This window comes from Zootermopsis nevadensis, unplaced genomic scaffold, assembly GCF_977971745.1.
Source record: "Zootermopsis nevadensis isolate Lab colony 2312 unplaced genomic scaffold, Znev_1.0 Znev_ptg000004l, whole genome shotgun sequence".
NCBI classification, from domain to species: Eukaryota; Metazoa; Arthropoda; class Insecta; order Blattodea; family Termopsidae; genus Zootermopsis; species Zootermopsis nevadensis.
In genome coordinates this window covers 7,653,152-7,680,881 of record NW_028259136.1, presented here as the reverse complement: position 1 = coordinate 7,680,881, position 27,730 = coordinate 7,653,152, and the positions used below count along the sequence as shown (strand labels likewise).

At 39.4% G+C, this 27,730-nt stretch overlaps 2 protein-coding genes across 4 annotated transcripts in view; one reads left to right on the top strand and one right to left on the bottom strand.

The window, feature by feature from the left end:
- Positions 1 to 27,730, bottom strand: part of Kpc1 (Kip1 ubiquitination-promoting complex subunit 1) — a 65,942-nt gene that overhangs the window by 20,103 nt on the left and 18,109 nt on the right. The window contains exon 24 of one of the 2 annotated variants that reach the window (XR_002542064.2): positions 4,110 to 4,170. The exons of the other annotated variant lie outside the window; for it this stretch is intronic. The gene's annotated coding sequence lies outside the window, so the exon portion shown is untranslated. The remainder of the gene's footprint in view (positions 1 to 4,109; positions 4,171 to 27,730) is intronic. 2 annotated transcript variants of the gene reach the window in all.
- Positions 458 to 27,621, top strand: LOC110826489 (uncharacterized). 2 transcript variants are annotated; one of them, XM_022057191.2, is made up of 4 exons: positions 458 to 608; positions 10,767 to 10,925; positions 24,190 to 24,309; positions 27,165 to 27,621. In XM_022057191.2, the coding sequence occupies exons 1-4, from the start codon at positions 524 to 526 to the stop codon at positions 27,338 to 27,340; spliced, it is 540 nt and encodes a 179-aa protein (XP_021912883.1). In that variant the 5' UTR covers positions 458 to 523; the 3' UTR covers positions 27,341 to 27,621. The 2 variants fall into 2 exon arrangements, with proteins under 2 accessions (XP_021912883.1, XP_021912882.1); XM_022057190.2 differs by having other exon boundaries at positions 10,767 to 10,964.

The window sequence follows — 27,730 nt, the reverse complement described above, 5'->3', positions numbered from 1 at the left end:
TTGTCAAACAAAAGGATAGGAGTAGATTAAAGTCGTACACGCCCTCTAATCTCAAAAGCGTTTTGGCGGTAAAACAAGGCCGGGGAGAGGGGGGACATAAAGAGAGAGACAGAGCGCATTAAATGGAGATAAAGGAAGAAGAACTGTCATCATCATCATCATCATAATCGACCGCATTTTCGTGGAATCCTCTTCGTACTAATGTACCAAAAAACATGAGCCATCCCACCCACGTGATTTTCGGGGTATTGTAGGTAGACTATTACTTTCATGTACCCTGACCCCACGCAGTCTTCAACTACGACACCAATCCCGACCCCTTAATGCTTTATCAAACGGATCGACGCATGCGTCCCGCCCCGACACTCGTCACATCGCGCGTATGTTTCGAGGGCGGTTTCACCCCCCCCCCCTCCCTCGACCCGCGGGTAGCTTTTATTTAAGAGTTAGACGTCGCAGGTGGGAACACAGATTGTCGGTAGTCGACCCCGGGCCACCAAGTAGGATCGAATTTCCATCAGCCATGTTCCTGATTACGAATAACATTTTCCTGGCGTCAGGACTGCTCTGCGTCTTTTTCATGTTCCTGGCCACCGGAATTGTCACAGGTAAGTGTCAAATAGACCGAAATAAAAGTGTCCTAGGCTCGAGGAAAATTTTGTTTGAGTATGAAGATTGTAAATCTACGAGTGTTTAAACGAAATGATCCAAATTTACTCACACATGAAAGTTTTGCGCTAAAATTCAACTGCAAATCATTATCTTTTGCATAGCGTCCAAGCAAAATAAATAAATAAAATATACACATACATTTAGTAATCACTTCTTACATGAACATGTAATTAATTAAAATTATAAATAATCTAATCAGCGAAAACATTAACACAATCGCAGAATCTCTGTTAGATGCTTCTAAGAAAGTCGCTCTAGACGTGAACGCGGAGAAAAATGTTCAAGTTTCATCACCAGACTTCAGGATCATATCACAATAGCTGGCTAACAAATCAAGTTGTCTACTTGGATACCGTGCCTTGTAGTTTTCCGACGTTTCAGATGTTATTACTGCCTTCATCATCAGGGCCCAGAATTTACAAGTTCAAATTTGTGAATTGAACCCAGGACCTACAAACATCGTACGAGAATCATTCAAACCGAAACTTCTGTTAAACTTAGTTTTTATTTGGTCCTTGTTTTTCCAACACAAAAACCTTTATATTGTTCGGACACCACGTAATATACAGCGTACGAATAAATTAATGTTAATGCAGCAAGTTGCAATACCGATCGGTCCTCTTTCAGGAAGCTGAAGTACCGACCTCACAGCAGTTCGAGTAGACGTCCAGGGTCTTATTTGAGACCGGAACTGTTTTTACGGCGCTGTAATGTGATTAAAACAACGTCACGTATTTTCATTGAAAACAGAAATCCAAATGAATGGGTTTTAGTTTGTTCAAACACGACATTTCGATGTCAGGTCACAACATCGCCTGGCTCTAATTAGTTTAATTTTCCCCACTTCCGGTTTCCAAAAATGAAAATAATTCTGTTCCGATACTTTGCAAAACTATACAAGTCGTAGAGCGATTTTAACTACAGATAAATTTGGCACACTGTTGAAAGGTACGATTGTGGCCTATTATAAGGAAATATGGAAGCATTTTACTGGAATGGCTGAAGAAATCCACGATAAAAATATCGGATAGGGTAGTTGGGCCGAGATTTGAACAGCTGCGCGCGCATTCCCATATAACGCCTTGTGACTGTGTATTATACATTAATTTCTAGTTTATTTAACGACGGTGCCAGAGTCGAATTAATACGATGATAATGCATTGAAAAGTATGTGAAAGGAAGCGGTTGTAGCCTACTTTAATATATCATTCGGAATTTCCTGGGGGGGGGGGATTGAGAAAAATCACGAGAAACAGCATGATAACCTATCTCCGTGCCGATATTTGAACCCAGAACCTCTCGAAATGTGGCACTGATGTTTATCACTCCAGTCCGACATTCAGTGGTAACAGATCTGTTGAATTTGTTGAGACTTTGATTGTTTAACAACATCTCTTCAGTTAGAGAAGTTAAGATGAGAAGATTACTATAGCAGTAAGAAATTAAAATTACGTAATCATGGTATGTTTCAAGAGTAATATCGCCTGGAGAAACTGAGTAAAACTACGAAAATATTCTGCTTGATTCGCTTCTATCTGGATCGGGGTTCGAATTTCGGAAAGTCTCAAACACGAAGCACGCGATCAACACATTCGGTCCAGCTACAAAAATTGAAGTTCGGAGATCACGGTGGCCAAACGAAGGAGAAAAGGGAGCAGTTAGGGTGGAACATTTCCACCATTTGCCCCACACCTGATTTTTGGATTTTCTGCCAGTTTCGAAGGAAAGCTACGCGCCAGAGAGGGCCAGCGTTTCCGGGCAGAGTTGCGTGTTCCGCCTGAAAGGTCCCCGGTTGCCATCCGCTGTGACAATTCTCCACTTAATTAGGCGGACACTTACATGTGTGTATTGACTCACGTAACAAGTAGGGAACATAATTTGTTCAATTACAGAGCCCACGCCAGGGGCTAGTGACGAGGACACACGCGACGTTTAAATATCAACCACGTGATAACGTTAAAAATAGCACATGAAGGCGAATGGAGGCGTGGAGGTAAAGCTAAACCCTTATATACAATATTTCGTGCTCAGTAATACAGGTGTTCCTCCAAGAGGTCACAATTCCTGTCTTTATATAACGCGTTTTATCTTCGTGCTCTCGACAGACCACAGTACCCCCATTATCATTAACGCCAACAAAAATAATTATCACTGAGAATCTGATAGTCGTTGAACTGGTTAAGAAATTTCTTACCCTTTTGTGGAACCCAAAGGTTAGATTCCCAGCTCATATCCTCACAACCTATTTCTTGATGATTCGCTTTTAATATTATCCTCCAATTATCCTAAAACTACACTACGAAAAAATTGTAAAAATTGTAATTGAGTTTTAAATTTATTAATATAATTTTACACCTGATGATGGTTTAATAAAACCGAAACATGTTGTAAATGTTCCAATTGTAAATCGATTATTCGATATGGAACACAGAATGATATTTTAATTATTTTAATTATCTTATTTTAAATACATTGTGATTTGACGGAAAACCAAATAATTAATTTTAATTTAATAAGTCACAATATGACGCAACTACACTATTTTATTATCCTCCAATGTACTCATATTATTTCTAACTGCTTTGTTCCCATCAAGTTATCAGACTGTGTCATCTCTGTCATGCATACTACATGTTCTGCCCATCTCATCCTACACCTGATAATATTATGTGAAGAGTATAGGGTTCCATTATCGTTACATTTATCTTTATATTTATTTATTAACAAAAATCACTGATGCCCGCGCGCCATTACTGGAGAAGTCTTTACGTTTATCCTAACAGCTTTTGTTCGCGGTTTGTGAACTCGCCCCTCGCCCTAGAACGTCATCGTCCCTGAAGGGATCACGTTTCAGGGAACGCAGGAATTATTACACTAAGCAGTCCATAGGGACACGAAAAATCGGCCCCGACTAGAACAGAGTACATTCCCAATGCATTCAGGTCTAGAAGATGTTCGGCGCTACGCCAGGACATCCGACGACGGCCAGGTCGTCAGATCTGCGTGAATATTTCTTGTTACAAAAAATCTTGACGAATGAGGATGAACTCAAAATCTAACCTAATTATGTTTCTTAAAAGGAATGCGAGTCGATACCTACATATAACCCTTAGCGCGTAACACACGACAAACATCTCGATTAAACCTGAAACATTAATCCGGAGACGTCTTTAAAAACGTCCAATTAAGAGGATATATATTTGTTTTAACATAATTAATATAATCAAACCTCCACCGGTAATCGAGCACAACTACGCCAAATAGTGACTGTAAAATGGAACAATTAAATTGTCTCCTTTGTAGTAAAGTTAATTTAAATAAAGCAACTGTTGTTACTAACACTGACTCAAAAGCATTTAAAACAGTCGTTTCAACGAATGTTACAAAAAAAACACAGCCAATCCAAATACAAAGCCAAAATTCCCTCTGGTACTTACTAATGCGCCATGAGTAGTTCCTGCCTCGGCCGCTTAGCCCCCGGTACCAATCGGACACACACTAAAATACATACAAGTTATCATTATTATTAATGAGGTCATCGCCATCATCGCCCTGATAATGGAGGCGGAAAACACCTCTGAAACGTCGGTAAACGTCTACCAGATAACAAGGCGCTACAACCAATTAAAATGAGTTTGCTATTTAAATTTGTGCAAACAGAAAAATAATTTTAGTATAAAACAATGTGGAGTTATTACCTCGGTCCACGTTCCATTTGACCAGATTCCCCTGAAGACTGGGGTCACCGTTGTCCCCCCCCCCCCATCCCCCACACACACACAAATATTCTTAAAGTGTCTCCATCTTTGTGTCTTAATTCTGAACTAGAGTTCTGAACCGATGAGACGAGAATTATTTTAAAAGATAGTTACAAGAATACAGTGTCTTACATTTCGTAATTAAAATTCGTAACACACAAACACACGCTGATTCGTCATCGACAGTTATATTCGTCAGTGTTGTGTTTTGTATTCATCCGCCCGTCTTGTCACAAGGCAAACATTTTTATTTGGCCGCTTATACGAGTTTCGTGAGGTGAAGTTATTTGATGTCGTTGATAAATCAGGGTTTACCGCGGGCGTAAAAGATTTTGGGGGAACAACGGTCTAACAACATAATTTAATATATATAATAATAATAATTTTCTGGTCCTCAAATCCAGGCTTCTTTAAAATCAGCAAAGAGTTTATTCGTCGATTTCGTACGACTTAAAGCGACTTATTTCTGTCATGAACTCGTTTTATGTTTTCTTTGAGGTACGGACTGAAAGTGTAAATATTATTCAGACTAGCTTCGTGCTTCAAAGGGTTAACAGAGACAAATTTAAATGTGTTTTCGCTCTGTATTCCCGGGAGCGGAAAGATTTCTTGCGTAATTCGCGCGGTGTTTCGGACAGATTTTACCATAAGTGTAATTTAGAACGTTGCTAAAACTTGCTGTCGAAATCGGAAATAGTTTCACGGGAGAATCAATTCAAGCGTGCATCTCCCCCTTCCCCCTGCCAGTCGCTAATTACGGGCCCAGGTGTGGGTCAGATGACGGTGGGGGCGGCAGATTCCGCAGGACGCAACAGGTGGATCCACGGGATGTTTTGTTCCAACCGCCAGGACACCTGTACCCAAAAACAAACCGACTGTGTGACTTTTTGCTAGCCGTCAGCACCGAAGTATCGGCCAACCTTTGTCGGAACACGATTAGCGGTCGAATCAGAACTGAAAAGTAAGAGACCATCAAAATAAATGGACCGAACAAGGATAAATTTAAATAAAAAATTTATACCACACTAACAGGTGTTAACCGCGTTGGCCCGGATGAAACTTCGAAAAAAAAATACTTAAGAGACTTCATGTTCTCACGACAGCGATCGTGAAGACCCTCATCTTCGTAACGAAGACAGGATGTTTTAAAAAAATAAAAGATGGCGTCTACCAACGAGTAAAGATTCCTCCAGAAGCCAGAAAAACATTATCACAAGTCACTTTACTAACTGCAATAAGCTTATAAATACTAAATTTATGAGATGATAAAGTTGCGTTATATTGTGATAAATATATATTTGTTTTAAATCTTATCAGTCTAATCACAATAAAATTCCTATTAAATATTAAAATATTACTATAATTAACATTTAAATATTTAAAATATATTAAAATGATGTTCTCTATCGAAATGTTCGATTTACAATTAGATCATCACTTTTTTACACGACATGTTTCAGTTCTAAATGAACCATCTTCAGGTGTATAAAATTATATAAACTTAAATATAATTTCTTAAATGCAACTTTTAGTCAGATATCAAAATTATGTTTTCTTCCAAATTTTATTGTATTTTTAATATCGTATTCGAAGTTGTTCTGTATATGTACGTCGTGTTTAACATGATTTTGTTTTTGTTGTTGTTTTTGTATCAGCCTGTAAAGTAAATAATATAAGGAACAAATGAATATTAATGAATTAGAAACAGAAAATAAAATAATATATTTGAAAATTTAATTGTAAAGTTATCGAATTGCAAAGCCTCTTAATTAATTAACGCTTTGATTTCCCCTGTAGCTTCACATCAACGAATAAAAAAACTAAATTTCTCTGCGAATCTCAAGACCACACGGCAGAAAGCAAGTGACCAGGTCTAACGTATTTAATTCACATTAAACATGGCTTCCAGCCGCAATTAACGCAAAGAAATAGAGGAACCAAAATGTTATTTTTCCTAACACGTGTTTCTTTTCGTTTGATGTAATCTCATTACAGTAGATTGGTCTAGAAATTCTAGAGGGAAAATAAAAAAAAGGCTTTTCAATCAATTTTCACACCATCTTCCCCCACTCACAGCTTGATATGCCATCCTTTCACGAACCATTAAACTGAAAAGTGTAGTTCACTTAAACACACCGCAGAATCTTATAGTGTATGCTCCACTGACGGTAAATTTCACTTCAAAATCGATTCTGATTTAATTTAAGATCAAATCACCTTAGGTTCGAATTTATAATCGTTTATCTCTTGCTTTGGTCCAATTAAACCGGCAGTTGTTTTTAAAAATGAAACATATTCTTCAAACTTCTTCTTAGAATAATACTGGAATTCGTCATTCGGTGTTATATAACACATCAATAATTTTTAAGTTGATAAAGCATCTTCAAAATAATTATGAATAAACTTTTTCGTTGTACAACCATCATCTTAACATATGCAGTTGTGATGTAATTAAATTTATACGTATAACAAAATTGAATCAGCGAAACAAAAAGTTCGCAAAATTCTTCCATTTTGAAATTAAGTCCATCTAAAAGAGCAAAGCCATAATCTACCTGAGTAACTGAAACCTAATCTGGTTACCATGGCGACAGCAGATTCAAAAGGGAGTGTCAACAAAATGGCTGATTTACAGGAGGCCAAACTCTTAAGCTTCTTTCTTTCGACAAATGTGCATTATTAGTGTTCATTCGCCCAAATTGAACAGCATTACGCCCTTCTGGTATAACATACCAGTGTTTCATGTCATTATACGAGGCGCGTCCTCAAAGTAAGTTTCCCACTCGTCCCACAGCTAGCAAACCTTATATTGCGCGAAGCGACTGTGCGTACGTGATAGAGCAATGACGTAGCATGGCGCATGCACTAACGGCACCTCCCGCGTTCTCACAGTAGCATCGTTGCAGCTGTTGAAGATGGAGGTTCTTATTCCAGCTCCCGCCGACTGTGAAGTGCGGTCAGTGATAACGCTAGGCCGCACACGGCTCGACGGACAGCAAGTCTCCTGCAGGAGTTCAGCTGGGAGGTGTTTAATCATTCACCCTACAGCCCGGACCTCGCTCCCAGTGATTTCCATCTTTTCCTACACCTCAAGAAATTCCTGTCCGGTCAGCGTCAGCGTTTTGAGAATGACAGAGAGGCTGAGATGGTTGTCACACAGTGGTTCCAATCCCAGGCGGCAGACTTGTACGACACAGGTATTCAAAAGTTGGTCCCACGGTATGACAAATGTCTCAATTCCGGTGGCGAATATGTTGAAAAATAGCTGGACACTTGCTGTATCTGTTGCAATAAATATTCCCATGAAATTGTGTTTTGTTTCTGTAAACGGCCCCAGGGAAACTTACTTTGTGGACGAGCCTCGTACAAAATAACTCCAATTATGTCGATAAGTCCTTCTTGCGCGATGCTCTCAATTCGTTATAATTTTCGTGTAACCATGGTTACTATGACAACGTTTGTTCAAGACAAACAAATTTACAAACAACACAAATTGTACCTTGTGGTTGTACAGATCTATTTTCCTCGCTTAAGAGACTCGAAAACTAGCGGGCAAATATTCCATAGAACACGACAAAATCGATTATAGTAATTAATCGATCGCTCTATTAAATAGTCCAGTTTATTCTGTGAATGCTTTTATTTCTCGATATTAAATTTCACTTCTATTTATCGATATATTGTCGGATGTTTGCAGGGGGGGTCAAATGACCCGACCATAGGCTAAAAAAGCTTCAGATATCTGCGTATAAATTACGGGGGATGTTGGGAGAGGGGAGAGGGATTTGAGGGGAGGGGGGCAAGTGGTGGTCACGCCTCTCCGTCTTATTAGAGTAAAGCGCATTTTAAATTAAAACACAACCCAAAGTAATTACTCAAGCAAAATCCATCCATCCACCCATGCAGTCCATTTCTAAAAGCCTCATGAGGAATGAAACACATAATTACACATGACAGGTAATACAGTTCCCTGTATTATCGGTTTGATTAATAATAGATTATTTAACGACACTACAGTCACTGCAGAAGTTACTTGAACGGCCAGATTCTAAGATACAGACAAAAAAGATAGTCTTCAGGGGTGTTGCACCGTGTAGTATCGTATGAATTGACAGAAGTTTCAAAGGTGCCATTATCAGGACGATGAATGTAACGTATAGGCTATGGGGAGCTGCTTTTAGTGTCATCTGAAACACGCAATGCGTTCGAACTGCCACAGAATTAATCTTCCACCCAGTTACGGCCACGTGGTCACAGAAACAATATTTCGGGAGCTCCACCCAAATTGTAGTTATCAGAGACGTTTCATCGGGGGCGGTGGGGTGACATGCAACGTTTAACCCTCAAAATGTAAGCACCCCTTGTCTGTCTGTCTGTCTGTCTAATTCGCAGATATAACGCAACCTGTTAGCGAATTAATTAAACAAAAAAACGGACGCTTACTGGGGAGTCCAACAAGTTATCGGCTATTATGAAGTTTTTCTTGGTTTTCCTCAGTAGTCAAGGCGAATTTCAGAACAATAACTTCAATAACCATGACTGAATTTTTCTAGATTCCTCCCTATTTAGTTATCACCTTGCCATATAATCTGACATCAGGCCGATACAATGTTTGTAGCTGAAGCAACGTCGTTAAATAGACACGAGACTCTTTCCTTTTACAATGGAATACAAATAAATGAGAACTTTGGTTGGGACGTCTGAAGGGAGGAGACCACCAGGAAAACCTAGGCGTAGATGGGAGGATAATATTAAAAAAGATCTTATTTAAATCGTGTTTGGGGGTTTGGACTGTATTAAGCTGGCTAGGGAAAGGGGCCGGTGGAGGGCTCCTGTAAATACGGCGAATTTATTGACTAGCTGAGCGACTATTAGATTCTCAAGGACTGTTCTCCATGGAGTAAGTATTAATGAGACCCCCCAGGCCGGGCTATATGTAGACCTGATCTTGAGGTTTGGATTGAAATTCATTTTCAAAAAAAAAAATCTATCCTTTGCCAGATGAATCCAATCCACATTCCTAACATTATATTTCTGCTCTCTTGTCTCGTCCATGCGTGCTTCATGTTCTGCTCACCTGATATTTCTTTGTTTGACGAAACTTACAACAGATCCGTGCGACATGTGACTTCATTCCGGGTCTACATTTCTGCCTCAACGCGTAGCTTCTGCCCTGAAACCGAGTGAACGAGTTTCGTGGAGCGCAAATAGAAAAATTTTCATCCCTGTGCCTCGTATCTCCCGTCCTTCATAAATCAAATACTCGAAATAATCCGTAAGATTCCGCTGTGAGTGTAATTAAGCGGGCGTTTGAGTGTTGTACAGACACAGGTAGGCCCTGACAAACAAACAAACAAACGACATGACAGAACACTAATTACTCTGCCAGCTGTCACAGATTGGTTCGTGTCTGATTACGACACAGCAACAGAAATCAACTTAATTCAATTTTTCTTCTCATCCCAGGAGACGGAGGGCATGAGAATTTAATTAAATCCCAGTGGTAACTATATATACCACATTTAACAACCAGAAAGTCTGCATCCTCAGATTAAAATCAGTTCTTACGGGGCCACAGACCTCGATCGGTTCTTGTGCTTGAAACAATTGAGGTCGGCAGATGTCCACAGGATAATAGGCCACGGCTTTTAATGTCAAGAAGGCGACAGATGGACCAATCGTAATGACTCTTATGTTAACGAGTGATTGATAACGCATCACCTGCGAAGGACTCGTTTGGTATAAAATAGCCAGCGATTGTTATGGGGGTAGACTACACGATCGGGGGGCCATTCGTGGAAATTAATTATCTCCTGTAGCGAGCGAAGCCAAATGGTAAACCTAACATTGATATCGATATCATAAGGCTATAATTACACAGCGAATTCTGATTTCAATGAGATTAACACGTCGCATCAGGCTCAACTCTCAACCTACTGTCTGTCAGACATTACATTTGAACCCTGAAGATGGCAAATGCATTGTTTGCCGAAACGTCGTATAATTATCAACATTCGACGCAACCGTTCTCGAAAGCGGAAATCGTACGTTGGATTAGATATGAATAAAAATTGTATTTGTTCACTAACTTTCAGTGTGGTTCCAAATAAATGTAATCGAAATTTTGGTCTAGTGAGTGTGTTTTTATAGACAGCGCAACCGTTAAGTGAACTTTCGCCGGACTTGACCGGAGGAGCGTCCGACTCCCATTTGAGGGGACAGAAAACAAAAATTGACCCTGTGTACTGGCAGTTTTAACGCGATTTGCGCGAAGGGACGCATTTAAATCCGTATATATGGGATTCTGCAGGGCACATATGTCTTGTTTTGTCTCAGCTGCCGCTGTTGGAGGCGACCTAGAGGACAGCGACTACCTTCCTGACGACGGCGAGCTGGTGTTGTACACGCGGGACCGCAGGGTGCCGGCCTCCGTGGTGGCCTCGTCCGCGGACGTGCCAGCGGCTTCTGGAGACGTAAAGTGGACCCTGGGACTCGGTAAGCGTGAGTCCCACTTCACACCTTATATTAGTGTAGGTGCGTAACAAACAGCACGCCGTAGACTTAGTGATGACCCTTAATTATAAGGTGGTAACTATGTGTACCACCTGCTTCAGCGTTCAATTACGCACGCATTTTTCCAAAGAGTAAATTTCTGAGATTCAGGACAAACTGCATCCTTCCTATTCTGTATTAGTATTAAATCTTCATAATGCAGTGGTAATTATGATAACCATGTGTTTTAGTGGCCAGTTAAGCTGTCATTTTTTTCCATACAGTGTATTTATGAGATTCAGAATAAATGAGTAGTCTTTCTGTGAGATTTGAGGTTCTTAAGGCTGACTACAGATGGGAATTAAACATGAAAATTTGGTTGGAAAACCTCAATAAAAGAGACCAATTGAATATCTAGGAGTAAATGGGAGTATAATATTAAAATAGATCTTAGATAAGTATGGAATGGAAATGTGGACTTGGGATTCAAGTACTCGACAGGGCGAAGTCCGATCACAGGCTTTCTGATAGCGATCATGGATCTTCGACTCCCGTAAGAGCAGAGATTTGGTGACAAATTGAGGGACTACCAACTTCTGAAGAAAAACACTGTATCTTGGAGTCGTATCAGAAGCACGTTACTCTGTCATACGTGGTAGCAATACATTTAGGCCCCACACGAGCCGAACTGACACACAAAAAATTAGAAAAAGAGCAAGATCACAATGCGGTATGTTCACCCGAGACTACACTGCTCGGTCGATATTATCGCCCACAATATTCCCGACACAATGAAAAATTCCACATTATCCCCAGCCACAACTTAGTCGTTAGTGACAGGCAAGCAACAAAGAAGAATCTTCTTTACAAAATGGATTCTTACTAAGATCCGCGTGGAAAGTGGAGGCACGTGTCGTCAAAGATTCAATGGAGTTCATAAGAAAAAAGTGAAAATATCACGAATGGCAATAATTCTTTTGCAGATATTTTCAGCGTCGTGTGTTTCAGAATTTGTTGTCAGAACTGATTATTCTTTTGTTATTCGTCTTGGTCAAACCATGGTTCGCATGTTCGACGCAAACAGCGAGACGTTCTGGCAAAGGCGAAGGTGAATCAGGGACACTGAGAGTGGACTGAACTGCCTCGGGACCTTCTTACCCAGACGGTATCAGCGGCGTTGAACCTTACGACACATCCTGGACCGACGATGAAGACAGTGACAGAGACATTTTCTTTCCCCACTAAAAAAATTCCGCGAACTGCAGTTATGAAATCTGAGGAGTATCTCTGCGGAAGTCATTAATAAAATATACAGCGAGATATTGGCCAGATCTGCCCGTACGATGCCATACGCCATCCGAAATTCTTTAGAACGCGACGCTGACAGGAGAGATTAATTAATTTCGGTGTCGCGTCTTCAACAAGTCGTTCATTATTCTCCTCCCACACCAAGACATCGCCTTACAACAATCTTATCTTGTCCTGAAGGACGGAACTTCGCAAAAAAAAAAAATGAAGCATCAAACAAAGCATCCCGACGAGGCGCTAACGCCCTCACACTTCACGAATTTACACAGAACTAAAAAAAAATATGCCCATCAAGAACGAGGGGAAAATCGAAAGTACTAATTACAAAAGTTATTTTTAAAACATTTTTCTCACTAATTCGTAAATATTATCACATAAAGCTAAAATCAAGCTGTCCTTCCACTATATACCATGTAGGAGTTAATTAAAATATATAATAAAATTCAGGTCAATACACAAACTTTATTTAGATGTTAAAATATAAAATTTAAATGTTAAAATTTAAAATTTAAATTTGCGCCATTCATCGCTATAACGATGTTACAATAGAGCGCCTTCATTCACTTCACTACATATTTCGATGCAAAGCATCATCTTCAGGTGTTATCTTTTAAAACTACTTTATATTACAATGCATGCCTTTCAATATATTCATTATTGTAACATGTGTTCCGCTGATCCTCCCGTTTTTCGCATCTTATATTTGTTTTGATTATTCATAAATCGTGTTGTATGGTGTATCTACGTCTGCTCAGGTTGACTGTCTGTTCGAGCATTATAATATAAAGTAGTTTTAAAAGATAACACCTGAAGATGATGCTTTGCATCGAAACATGTAGTGAAGTGAATGAAGGCGCTCTATTGTAACATCGTTATAGCGATGAATGGCGCAAATTTAAATTTTAAATTTTAACATCTAAATAAAGTTTGTGTATTGACCTGAATTTTATTATATATTTTAATCATAAAACACAAACATGACGCATGTAAACCTTAAACCATGTAGGAGCTTGGACGGAAACGTCTTATAGCTCCTCCGTTCTTGACCTCGGCACCAGGTGAGGGGTGAGTGGTCAGCATCACGTCCCAGCCGCGCTTAACCCCCGGGAAAGGATCCCGATGCCCATTGGACATGAGGTTGTGTGGGCCCCAGAGCCGGTCTGGACGCAGAGGCTAGAGGAAAAATCCTCTGCCCACCCATCGGGGATCGAACCCCGGTAGTTCAGTCAGTCAAATATTATCATATAAGGCTTCAAATCCTTTTAACAACAGCAAATGATCAACCAAGTAGCCAAAAATGCTTGTGGAAGATAAAATATAAACTTTAAGTAAAATTTACTCAAACCGTCAAGCACACTACAAGGTCTATTAATTGTAGACCGACAACTTACTTATTTCTATATAAAATTTAATCGATTCAAGCCCTTTGTGTAGACGGAAGCTCTTAAAAGTTGAACCGAAGCCATAGCGAATATTTTAACAAATTTCGAGCGGCTACGTAATGTAGTCTGTCACATAGGACGCTGTTTCTCCAAAAGGGCGGAGGTCCTCACATCCTCATGAAAACAAAGGGTCGATACCCATTTGTCTGTTTGCACAGAACCACTGCAGATTCGGAACTGACGACACTGGCTTGCAGCTCGACACAACTTCACTTATATGAGCGGGGGTAACTCAGTCAGTTTATTGTCTGAACGAACTGAATTCGTTCCCCGGTATGGGCAAAGGCCTTCGGACATCTTTTATTGGGCATCACGGACCTGCATTCTGGCGACACGCCTTAACGTTCTCCACAGTTACACCCAGAAAAACATCCTCAGTGTTATTTTATTATATTTGTGTTTTTCGTCAATAAAGTGACATCTTACATAACTCGGCCAAAAGAATGTTATCAACTTAAGTTTCCTTTTGGCGAGGAGACGGAGCGTAGGTGAGAACGTGGGTGTACAGGCTCGCATCACCGAGAATCTTCATAAAAATAACAGTGATTCAATTATTCATGTTGCATGGGACATGCTTGTCAAGCTCGTAAGTCTTTCTGGCTGTTGCATCTCGATGGGCGCCACTCACGTGTAAACACGGAGACGGAAATACGTCGCGTTTAGCGTGGGCACGCGGACTTAAGTCTTTGTCTGAACACCTTCTTGACAAGCGCTCGGAATCACAGAAATTATTTCTAACGAGGAACAGACAATACAGCGTGTCCCAAAAAAAACATGTATATAATGTGTGGGCATCGAATATGTCTGTCTTCTGTGTTGTTGCGTCATGCCGACGTTTAAGAGGTCCTTGGTGATGGAGGCAGCAAGGACCTCCGAAACTTCGGTAAACTTCTACCAGACTACACGGCGCTACGACTCAGAAGACAGCCATCTTCGTATTCAATGCCGTGAGAATATCAAATCCCACTTATTTATTATTTATTTATTGTTCTGTCTGACGACAGGTCCATATGAACAGGATCCTTCCATCCTTTTCTCGGACTGGGACCTGTTCATATACGTTCTTGGCAGATGATCCAGAAGTGGTTTGCCATTGCCTTCTTCTGTGTGTGAATGGAGTAATTGTTGGGATGCCACGGAGGAAAACTCCGTGTTGCCTAGACCACGGCCTTGCCCAACACAAGTTATAAATTCGGGCACCGCCGGGAATCGAACCCAAATCAAATGGTTCAAATCATAATTTTAATGCCGGGTATAAACAAAGTGCCGCTTTGCAACTCGTGACAGACGCAGCGAGGAACCTGATCTGCTCGTCCTCGCGTGGACTGGCGCCTTGACTCGCACACAAGCATCAGTCGACTGCCACCAAATAGAATTACGTTGGGGAATCTGTTTTTTGCTGCCACAGAATTTGAATGTAGCTTTGATGATAACAAACGGCTTCTATTTAACATGCAAGACACGGCCCCGACTAGGTGTTGTGCTCGGAGGAATAATCCCTAGGAGCAACGGCGCTAGGAAGCGATGGACAGATCGTGTAGCAAGAATGTATGAAGATTGCAATCAGGGTTGAAGCGTTCGTGTTCTCTGTGTAAGCCATGTTAGCCTGGATAACACTTCGAAAAAATATAAACTAAAAAGTTCAATGGCCCAGGTTACACGAATAACGAAAGAGACAAATGATCGGCTGGCAAAAACGTGTCATTTAACACGAACGGTTCTCAGCTCGGATTCGAACCAGGTACTTTCCTAACGCCAGTCAGCCACGTCACCGCTTGTGTTAAGTTGACAGATTCATGAGGAGAGAAACCTCAAGTTCTGGGCGTTGGTCACTTATTACCAAACATGGTGGGAGCAAACAAGGGGCTGAGTATGCCAACTGCGGAACTGGGCGTCCCCGCCTACGGACACACACAACAAGTAGCAGGCGGCCCTGCGGTCTGCATCGTAACCCACCGAAACGCAAGACTCTCTGACAAGAAGCCGACTTAAATGTTTCAGATTTTTCGGGCTCGTAAGTCTGTTTGCGATACGAGATTCTTGGTTTCTTATACCACCGACCGCAGATCAGTAAATGAATTATTTTAGCCCAATTACTGTTGATTTTAGTTAATATATTGAATCGCCATATCTTTTATACATCTCGAATACAGTCTAACGAATAAACGAATAATTACTGTTTAATCAGCTTCTTGAGAGAAGACAACATTTGAGATTTGATCTGAAGTCAGTATAAATAACATATAATAATCCAGTCCGTACCGCGAAGAAAACACAACTCTTCGCCATTACAAAGATCAACTGGTTAACCCCTGAAGCCGAAGCTCGTCTAAATAACATTTAAGAATCCAGTCCGTACCGCGAAGAAAACACGGCACTTCACCATTACGGAGATCAGCTGGTTAACGCTGTTTAAAGAAATAATCGCTGTTCATTATGAAAATCATGAAACATAAACACACTCTATGGGCGAAATGTAGAATTACTGATTGTTAAAGTACCTTATAAGTCGTACATTGACAAATAATTACATTATAAATCCTGTCACTCACTCTGCTGTTCAAAGTACGTGGACTTGGATAAAATAACAAAACATAACCTCAATTTTTTTCCCCCAGTAAATGCTCACAGACCGACACACGTATAACTAATTCTATTAAGGAGAGTCATTCAGAAGCTGACAGTCGCTAAACTATTCAACAAATGGAATGTTTATTGCCGTGTTCACAGTATCCAGTACCACGTCACTGGACTCCTCCCTGAGGCCAGATAAATCCAGTTCACATCCTCCCACCCCATTTATTTAAAATTCATTTTAATATTATCCTCTCATTTACGCCGAGATCCTTCAAGCAGTCTCTTCCCTTCAGATTTCCCACCCAAAATGTTGTATGCATCTCCCATGCCCTGCCAATTTCATCTTCCGTGATTTTATCACCGTAATAATACTTGGCGAAGATTACAGCTTATGAAGTTTCTCGTCATGCTATGTTCGCTTTCACGGAAAAGTCTTGCATTTTCGCTCTTACGAGTACATTTCCGGTTCGTTGCTTCGATCTGTGTCTATGTTAGTGAGTGTAGCGTCTACCAAACTTTCCGTCTGTAACTTTACTTTGTAATTAAAAAAGTTAGTGGTTAAGTAATCGGTTACTTTGTCTGTGAGTTACTTACTGGCCGAGCCGTTAAGTCAGTCGCTTGATCACGAAAGACCCTGTTGTGCAAACTAACAAACAAATAAAACCATTTGAAAAACCACAGGTTAAAACGGTAACCCGAGAAACAACGTCATAAAAACGGGCGAGACGAGAAGCCACTCCCATGCGCCCTAAAATTCAAACGACTTAATTCATAAACTTCGTAAAGTAATATCTCACGCCATCGCTTTTTCGTGTTTGTAATTCATTAATTCCTATGGATTCCTTGTCATGTAATCAGGAACTTAACCGTAACACGTACCTTACGTAAGGTCCATTTCAATAGGAATTATATAAGCAAAATAGACCTTAGAAATATACGCGCGTTGGTTCCGTGTTGGTATCTCCATTATACAACTTTTATCGCATTGATTACATTAATTTGTTTTATGAAAACATGCAGATACAAACGCTCTCTTTCATGGTCTATTAAATTATCCCCTCTCCTCAATACCTTATGATATAAATACGATGATTATGTTTCAAAACAATATTTTAATTTTAAAACCTCGAAGTTCCATCTGGATAAAATACGAGGACAAGTGGCGAGCTGTTGTTAACACGGTAATGAACTTTGTTTCCTTAGAAGACGGAGAACTTCTTAAATAACTTTAACAGCTCAGTATGGACGCAGTTTGTTAAAAGCTCAAAAACGGAAAAGAAATTCTCTTAATGTTATCCATCAGCAAAAAGTTCTTCATAGATTATATACAAAATCTCTTAGATAAATTTCCTTAGAAGTTTATGCATTCAAAGGAAATATTCTGACTTTTGTATAAACTCGCTACAAAATTAATCTGAGGTTATTTACAGTGTGGTTCAAATATCAGGGCACACTGACTGTCCCTTTAAGGTAGACATTTCGAATACGTAAAGTAACGGAGTGTTTACGTTGTGTTATTATAAGTCTACTTGTGTTTGTGTAGACATGAGGAGTAATGCGCTTAAATGAATAATTTAATAAGAAAATAAATATATTTATGCTCAGTATATATTTATTTATTATTTCAGTCTATACACAAACTTAATTTTTATTTATATTAATAATTAATAATTCGAATGTTAATTAATTAATTGTTTCACAGAATAATGAACAACTGACCAAAAAAATGCAAAACACTACGAAGATCAAAAGTAATACCTACGCAGAGAAATCTACAAAACAAATAAATCAATAAAAGGTTGCATTAATAAATATATATTAGTTTTAAAGATGAAAATAACAATAAAAAACCTGAGGATGATGCAATAGCATCGAAACATGTCGTAAAATAATAAGCGCTGAAATGTAACATCGTAATAACGATGAAAAGCGCTAAATTTTAATTTTAATTTTAACAACAACATTTTAAAAATGAAGTTTGTGTATAGACTGAAATAATAAATAAATATTATACTGAATTTCAACACAAACATGACGCATCTAAACTACAAATATTTATGCTCGTTTTCAATTCAAGTGTGTCCTGACTTTTATACCACTCAGTAATTTGTTCATAGAAATAGTCTTATAAGATCATGTATTTGGTGTTCAAGACACGAGGGGTGGGGTAGCAGGTGTTGGCAAGCAAATGTGCACCATTTTACTTACATACGATATCAAATCGGATCACCGCTTGAAAGAATCTGTACCTTTACTCCTGCTAAATCAGACGCGAACAGATTTTGAACGTAAAGGATCGACCAGGTTACACACAATTAAAATCGAACGTGCACGGAAGTGGCTAAATATCATTTCGCGAGTTGAACACAGCGCACAATGACAGATTCCTGAAATTCGTACGTCGTCGCAAACGGGACTTGAATTTATTTCACAGAATAAGATACAACCGACCATGAGAGATCACGACATACCTAACCTACGTATCTTAACCGTCGCTTTGCAATTGAACTGCTCATGCGAAAATATGCAAATCGTTATTAACCCAAAGTCTCTTGGTCCAGTTCGCTCAGTTGGCAGACAGGAACAATTGCTTTCATCACGACTATTGTCCGAGTCGAGATTTTGATTCTAACGTATCATAGCAACTGGTAAGGGCTTCATACAAAAAGGGTTTAACTTCGTACGAATATGAACATTTCTTGGATATTATCCATCGTCTAGTAAATAAAATATAAAACTTAAAACGACGTTTCGGAGATAGGGATTAGCTCTATCTAGTGGGCCCAACTGTGTAGGAACCTGAAGACGGAGATAGAGTCCCATCTCCGAAACGTCGTTTTTTACGTTTTATATTTACTAGACGATGGATAATATCCAAGGTCCGGAGATAGGGATTAGCTCTATCTAGTGGGCCCAACTGTGTAGGAACCTGAAGACGGAGATAGAGTCCCATCTCCGAAACGTCGTTTTTTCGTTTTATATTTACTAGACGATGGATAATATCCAAGGTCCGGAGATAGGGATTAGCTCTATCTAGTGGGCCCAACTGTGTAGCAACCTGAAGACGGAGATAGAGTCCCATCTCCGAAACGTCGTTTTTTACGTTTTATATTTACTAGACGATGGATAATATCCAAGGTCCGGAGATAGGGATTAGCTCTATCTAGTGGGCCCAACTGTGTAGGAACCTGAAGACGGAGATAGAGTCCCATCTTCGAAACGTCGTTTTTTACGTTTTATATTTACTAGACGATGGAAGGTCCGGAGATAGGGATTAGCTCTATCTAGTGGGCCCAACTGTGTAGGAACCTGAAGACGGAGATAGAGTCCCATCTCCGAAACGTCGTTTTACGTTTTATATTTTACTAGACGATGGATAATATCCAAGAAAATTTTTATTCAATTGACTCTTCACCATCGTCAAGAACTTTTAGATTTGATTAACATTTCTGTGAGCTCTCTTCGCACTGAATGCCTCGGACAGTTCAGTCGCGGCAGGGACTGATCTGTCTGCCTGAGCAACAGGTGTTTGACCGCGGTTCCATTCCAGGGAGGGACAGACCAGCTTTGGGATTCATCCAGTTACCTATCCACCAGGGTTTTATCTTCGGGGGTAAAGCGGCCGGGGTGTGAAGCTAATCATCTCCTAACCTCCATCTAAACCGAGGTTATGAAACTGTACGTCCACTCCCACAAACGTCTTTATGTTATGATTAATTAAACAAAGGGTCAACTTTACCTTTGTGGGAAGTGTACGAAATGGACTTTATCAAAATCATCCGGCCATTCGTAGAAGAAATCACAGCTTTAGGGTTTGATACACGTGCATGGAACATATGACGTGGACAGTGTTTAAATAAGTGACAGAGATAAATAAAAAAAACTTCCCAGCGAACAGAAGTTATAATTCCATGCAACGTTGTATCTCTACTGTTGATTAGCTGTGTCAAATGCAAAATGAATGACCGAAATCGATGAATTATAAAAAATAAAATAAAGCATTTTTAAACTTTGCTAATAATTTTCTACTTATTTACGATGAGAAATAAAGAAAACGGAAGTAATTATAATAATTTGGAATTATGCAGTTTAAGCTTTTGTTATTTTAAGCCCCCCTCCCCCCCCCTACAAGTTACAAAACAGAGCTGAATCACTTTTGCACCAAACTCTTAAATTTCTGCTGAACTCCTTTCTTCTCTCTCTCTACCGATAAAAAGGGCATATTTAACACACGGAATTATTAGCCTTGTCTCCTCGTTTCCTGTGAAGTTATAATTAGCCGAAAGGAAACACGATCACAGAGCATTTTCATGCACAGCAAAGACACTGAATGCTTGCCGTCACACACCTGTGAAATCTGATGACGCGAAAAATGCGGAATGTCATTTATGAACACGTGAAGACTCCGGTTGTAATAGAGCATTAAAGGGTTCCGGCTATTATTAAACTCTTATGTAACTACGAGACGCTGAGAAACAGCGCGTGTTGTCCCCAGACAACAGACGAGATGCCATGAAAAAAGATGAAATAACTCCACGAAGCAGAGTCCTTCTTGAGAAGCTAAATACTAAGCTCAGGTAGTCAATAAATCCCTGCCCCAGATGAATCCAGTCCACAACCTCCTATCCTATTTCCTTAAGATCCGTTTTAATATTATTCTGTTATCTACGCCTAGTTTTACGAAGGTGTATATTCCCTTCAGGCTTTGCAACTCAAATTTTGTACGAATTTCTTATCTCTTCCATGCGTGCTACAAACCTTTCTCATATCATACACTTTCAAGTTATTTATTCAAGCTAATAATATTTGGGGAGAGTGCAAATTACGAATTTCTTCGTCGTGAAGTTTTATCTATATTATCCTGTCACTTTATCGCTCGTAAGTCCATGTATTTCCTCTGTTCTCAAACTCTTAACCCTAGGCCTTGTGGCGACGTACCGGCTCGTCCGGCATTTAAATCGAAAGCTGAGTGTTCGCCGTACATTCTCGTCCGGCTGTAAGCCTAATTTCAAAAGCCCATAATTATGGAAAGAATAACGAATTCTTAAAGTAAGAGACAAAGTTTCACACACCCGTAAGAAACAGGCAAAAATTATAGTTTTGTATATTTTAATCTTTTTCGAAGCGATAGGAAGACAATAGAGTCTCTGGTGAACATATAGAAAACTGAAACCTTATTTTCAATAGCACCTGAAAGGGCTGGTGTTTCGAAATTCTGCGCTATGTCCCTCGCTACGAACCCTGGAATACGAAGATGGTATACGTACTTATGTAATTTGCAGCTTTCGTAATTAAGCGAAGATAAGCGAAGATTTTAATTTTTATTCGTTACTTTTTCATACGTTTTTCAATAAAAATGCGTTTTTAAGTACAACTTTATATAATTTACAGTCATTCTTCACGAGCAGTTTCCACTTTCCACACGAAACTTTTGTAACTGGCTCCATGCAAACTCCTATACCTCGCTCCTTTTTGCACAAAAATGGATTAAAACAAGATAGAGGGGGCATTTAAGAAACGATAAGACGAAAGGTGAAGTTTTTAAGGTAAAAACTAGAGTCTGGAAGTTTGTAAAAGGAATGTAATTTTTTGTGCATCCAATGAACATCCAAAGAGAGAAGTATTCTAGCAAAACAATGGACCCGACGAAACCGAAAGGCTATATATATATATATATATATATATATATATATAAAATAGACAGAAGGGGGAATTTGTGAATGTGGATTGTGACGTAGCAGGTCTGAGGGACGTTGAAATGTAGGATAAATGAAACTTATCAGAGCAAAAATGGCGTAATAATGATTGACTCATTGATTAAACCACAGCTGCAATTTGCAATTTACGGACGTGTTCGCAACTAACAGCTGCTAAAAATATTCCGATTCGATTCACCATGTCTTCTAAATGGTAATTCATTAAATTCGATACCGGGGAATATTACTAAAAAAAAAAAAAAATTTAAACGCAATCCAATTTTGGTTAAAATCGGACATCGACGATAGATACTTTACACGATGACCTTGGTGTATTTCTGGGGGCCGAAGTGACTCAATGGGGATTCCTCGCGTGCAGAATCCATCTGGTAGGGGAGGTCGGTGGTTATAGGCGAGATATCTCGTGCGTAACACGGAAGGGGTTGATTTATAACTTCGGTTACCTAGAAAATATTTAAAGAAGAGATTTCGAAATCAGTTCTTCTCGGAACTTCTAGATCGTTACACTATAATATTATGATAACATTCTTAAAACGATGGGAATAAATAATATAACTGGTCTGAACTGGAATCGAAGCCAGAGCGAAGCGACGTACCAGAAGATGCGGGTTATAAAATTATAATTATAACATATAATAGAAAAACAAAGTAAGAGATGATAACGTGAGGATGCAGGTCCCCAGGCAGTGCCCACTCGTTCTTCTGGTAGAAACAGATTTAGTAAAGGTAAGGCATTCGGAAGTGCACAATTTTGAATTTTGATATTACGTCTTTATGTTGATATGGGGGGGGGGGGCTACTTTAGGGAAGATTTTTGATATTAACACTGGGAGAGTTGAATGAGATCATCTTATTAAACCCTTAAGGATTCAGGCCGTACCTCAAAGACGATCATGCTTTGCGGTGATCAAGGAAATTATCACTATTTATTCTGAAAATCATGCGAACAAAATGTAGAATTACTGATTGTTAAAGAGCGGTACATATAGTTACCACTAGATTTTAATGGGTTAAGTATCGGGGAGGGGGAGGGAGAAGAAAGTAGTAATATGTCAGGTTAAAACGTGTTTAAAACAAAGCCCCAACGGACGTGATTATGTTTCTGTTTCAAACACGTGTCTGAGAAAGCAGGAGGAGATAAATGCGTGTCCTGTTTTGCTCTCTACTTTCTACGTGTTATATTAGAGTACAGGTAGTCCTCGATTTACGCCGGGGATGCGTTCTTGGACGAACCGGCGTAAACCGAATCGGCGTAAATTGAAACTTTTTTATAATGTAAATTAATGAGAATTCAATGACATGCGTTCCCAGCAACCAAACACTGACGAGTAATATAATGGAATTACATTTAAAGCTCTGAAATAACGTAAATAAAATAAAGGTAAAATTTCTTTTCTTCACATTTTGATTTGCTGGTTTCAAAATCGGCGTTATTCTGAATCGGCGCAAATCGAGGGCTACCTGTATTATGCACATAAAGAGCCGAAGAACTGCCTTAATTATTGTAAATCTGTGAGATTATTTTTCAGCCTGACACAAATTTTATTATGCTTATTTTAAAACAAAATAATATGAACAAAAGACGAGTAAATTTTGAACAGACATCGATATACAGTATATCGATTTCAGTTTGAATTTTTTTTAAATGTAAGTTCTCTATTTAAACCACACTGCGACAGACATTTACCGACTGTGATATATAATAAGTGTACAAGAATGTTCATAAATCTCGTACCACGTGGGAAATTTTTTGACTGCTGGTCTCAAAGTGTTGAGCTTCCAATTGCCAATAAATGCTCATGCCGGTGCAACAGAAACCCACCTTCAAGTTGATGTTTGTCATATTTTAAATGTGTTCGTGTTTACTGTAAATTCAAACTGTGTTAAACATCTTACGTGTGCACGGTTCATTACAGTGGATCTGTGTACAAAATACAAGTAATATTAATATAGATATAAAAATGGGAAATAAGAAACATGTACAGAATTTTGGTTTGGAGGCCTCCATAAAATCATCCAATTCAAATAAAGATGGAATGATAATATTAAAACGGAGGATCATACGAGAATTATATCTGACGAGTCAAATGGGGATTTTGATCAATGTCCAGATTCTGTTATCAAAGAGTCAAGTTAGTTTGTTAGTCGGACAGCAGGTTATACGACGAGTCAGTCCGTGTTGTGAAATCCAAAAACCTGAACCCCGCGCCCCGTCTGTTGCAGGAGTGCTGAGCAACATGCAGCAGTTTTTTGACAGCCTCCGAACCAACCTGGAAAGCCTCGAGCAATTGCCGCAGGAGGAGAGAGAGGCGCTGCTAGGACAACAGGTTCCCTCGGCTTCAGGTACGCCTAATTTGGAAAAGATCCATCCGTCTTTTATTTCTTCACTGCGTCCTTATATTAATATTATCCTTCCATCTCCTCCTAGGTATTCCCATTGCTCGCTTTCCAAGAGATTTCTCTGACAAAATATATGAAACACTTCTTATTTTCCATTCCTGCTACATGTTGAGCCCATCACTGACCTAACACTACGAAACCCGTAGGCCCTGTAAGATACTTATAAAATCTAGATCCCTATCTAGAGCCAGATGAATCCAATCCACACCCTTCCACTCGATCTTCATAAGATCTATTTAAATATTGTCCACTCATTCATGTCTAGGTCTACCAAGTAGCCTCTTTCCTCCAGAACTTCCGACAAAAAATTTTTACACGCATTAAATCCGATTATTTTCATGAGCACTTCGCTTTCAAGACACTCAGACCTGTAATTTAGATTCTTAACTCGCGTAACGAGCAATGTTCAGCAACAGTACAGACAAATGCAAAGATAATTAAATATTTGTCATCAGTAATCTATAAATTATAAAAATATGATTATGACAGATCGACTAAACGTGGTGATAATGCCAAAATCTCCCAGAAAAAAAATATGAAATAATAGCATTAGTTTAAAAGTTAGTTAGAGTTAAAATACAGCAGGTAAAAGCAGTGCCCAGATGTAGCACCCTTACCAAACACTGGGCCTGCTCATCGCTTCCTAGACCTATTACCATCGCGGTCAAAATACTTAAAAAAAAAAGTCTTAGGTGCAAAGTGGGAGACATTAACAAAGGAATATTCATTTTAACACGACAAAGTTCAGGAAATTACAGTGCAAGCTGACACGTGTGAATACAAAGACAGGCACCTTTAACCCCCACCGGAGATTGGACCGTGAGAAACCACGACACAGAATCCCCATGACAAAATAATGAACTTTCAGAAACACTTCTTCGCGTTTTATGATATAAAAAATTTATTAAAGCAAACGCTAGAGTGTAAAAGTTACTCGTTGTCATTTCTGTCATCTGCTAGTATTCATTACCAATAGTGACCTTAGTGGTCTTCGAGGGGCAAGACAAATTCGTCCACTATTTTCGAGTCAGACGCTTAAACCAGCTTCACGAAATAAAGCAAGTGGCTAGCACAAAGTCCGGGGACACTCAGTGTTTAAACTATTTCACAGATACTAAGAGAAAAAAACCTTGTTAGTTCTGTATGGTTGTAAAATACTGTATTTTACTTTTAGAGAAGTTTTCTGAAAACAAAGTCTCTGGGTAAATATTACGATGTAAATGTGGGTGACTTCGGATTTTATAACAACGAACGTAAGGATTTTTAGAGGTCATACTGTCAGGATAATGGAATGCAGGAGGAAACAATAAGTATTACAGAATTTTCATGGAGAATGCTCTTGGAAATGGCGAACTGGAAGACCGATAAAGGAGTGGAAGAATAACATTAAGACGATGGACAGAACCGGCTCACGAATATGACGAACGATGGACTTTAATTTCAATGACGTTTAATCGTTTTCTGTTTCGGACGTTGGTATTAGAGGCCAACACAAAATTTATTTTAAAAGGAAGCTAATGAGCTCAGAATATAAATAATTCCTAACATGGCGATGTCATGAGCGAATGACATGAAGACTTGTCAATGTAAAACGTCCTTACAGTTTTAAGATAAAATGCAGACAAATAACACTGCACTTCACCATTCTGTTCCTACGTTCTCTGTATCAGGATAATTCAAGCTGACATCCCATAATGCAATTTCCCGTCTCAAATTGAACGTCACACACCCCCCATTCTTATTCAGTTTATAAAATTATTTCAAGGTTGAAAGCTTCCCAACAAAGATGAATGTCCTGTCTGGAAAAAAAAAATCACTCAGCTTCGAGTAATATTGATTCAATTAGTAACTGTACGACATGAGGTCTCCACAGCGGCATTAAGATTGGCCTTCTGGGTTGTAACGTAATAGAACCATTTTTTCGGAGGAACGTGATGTTTCCGTTTTCACATAGCCGTGTTCCCTGCCTCCACCATCGCCCTGATGATGGAAGCAGTAAGCACATGTGAAGCACCGTTGAATTTCTACACATTGCTAAAATCTCATTACACAGCCATATTCATACTCGTCGCCGTGAGAAGACCATAATATAAATTAGTATAAACATTTAAGACAACTTCCAGGCTGCCAAAGCCCGTTACTGGACACGGCACTGAGCCAGTTGCAACCACTATTTTCCCCAGTCACTTCTCTGAGATCCATATTAATGTTATCTCTATATCTCCGCTAGATCTTCCAAGGGGCAGTTTTCCTACATTACTTGTGATCCCTCACGCCAGCTATACGTCCAGCCCATCGTAACCTCCGTTGACCAGTCATAAATCACGAAGTGCTTTGATATGTCCTACTCGTGTGTTAATTAAATACACAGCTTTGAAGGTGTAAACGTATTTATGAATACAAATTTAAATCTACTTATTTTTAAAGTCTTTCACAATAATTATTTCCCTTTTTTAGTGAGAGGATCATTATTCAGAATGAAAGGCTCGAATTTCCATTTTATAATTAAAGTCGTTAGGTAGTTTTATAGATCAGCTGATACTGACTTGGGAGGTGAAGTACGTTTTACTAGTTACAAAACTTGTTACTGATAATTAAGTCTCTGGGGGACAGAACATGATGAATTCTACGAGAAGAGGCGATCGGAACCAAATCGCTATCTTATACGGCTTATCAGGACCTCCTGTGTGGAACATAGCAGGAAAAAAGAAATGTTATACCCCGTCGTACCACGGTAAATATTAAATGTATAGCGTAGGTGAGGCGGGCACTAATTCACACCTCCGCACTGTTTACAGAACAAGGTACAGCTTTCCGTCCTAAAGCTACAGCCGCCTATCTCCACGCCCTCCGCAACCATCGCCCTTCTCACAAAATTCGAAATTTCGTGAGCGAATCCGAACCAGCGACTCTTCGAGGAAGCAATCACTACGACCCAAACTGGCTGTGGACCGGCCTCGGCCGAAGGCGCTAGCTTCACCGCCCCGCTCCCCGCTAGTGGCCCACATCTGGCGCCAACGACCGCGGAGTGTCTAAAGCAGGAGGAGCCACGACAGAACGTCTCATCATCTCCAGCAAGTTTAGTTTGTCACCTGTATAGACTGTACTGTTTTCATTTCTTCCATGAATTACTGTTAATAAATGTTCTTAATCAATGCTTAAAACAACAAATATAATTAAATATATATTATAATCATGTACAATAAAGTCATTGTAAAATTTATACACATATTAAATAAATTACTGAATACTGTTCACACTCCTACATTTCTGGTAAACAGACGGATAAAGCGTTCCCGATTTCTGTCATGGCAGTAATCAAACTCGGAGCCACCTCAGTAAATACTTGTATTTCATTTGGCGT

Bases quoted from the DNA above. Each gene is read 5' to 3' on its own strand.
- LOC110826489 (XM_022057190.2), top strand. From the start codon at position 524: ATGTTCCTGATTACGAATAACATTTTCCTGGCGTCAGGACTGCTCTGC. The intron at 609-10,766 runs GTAAGTGTCAAA...GTTTTGTCTCAG, and splicing joins GGCCACCGGAATTGTCACAG to CTGCCGCTGTTGGAGGCGAC. The intron at 24,310-27,164 runs GTACGCCTAATT...CACTGTTTACAG, and splicing joins ACAGGTTCCCTCGGCTTCAG to AACAAGGTACAGCTTTCCGT.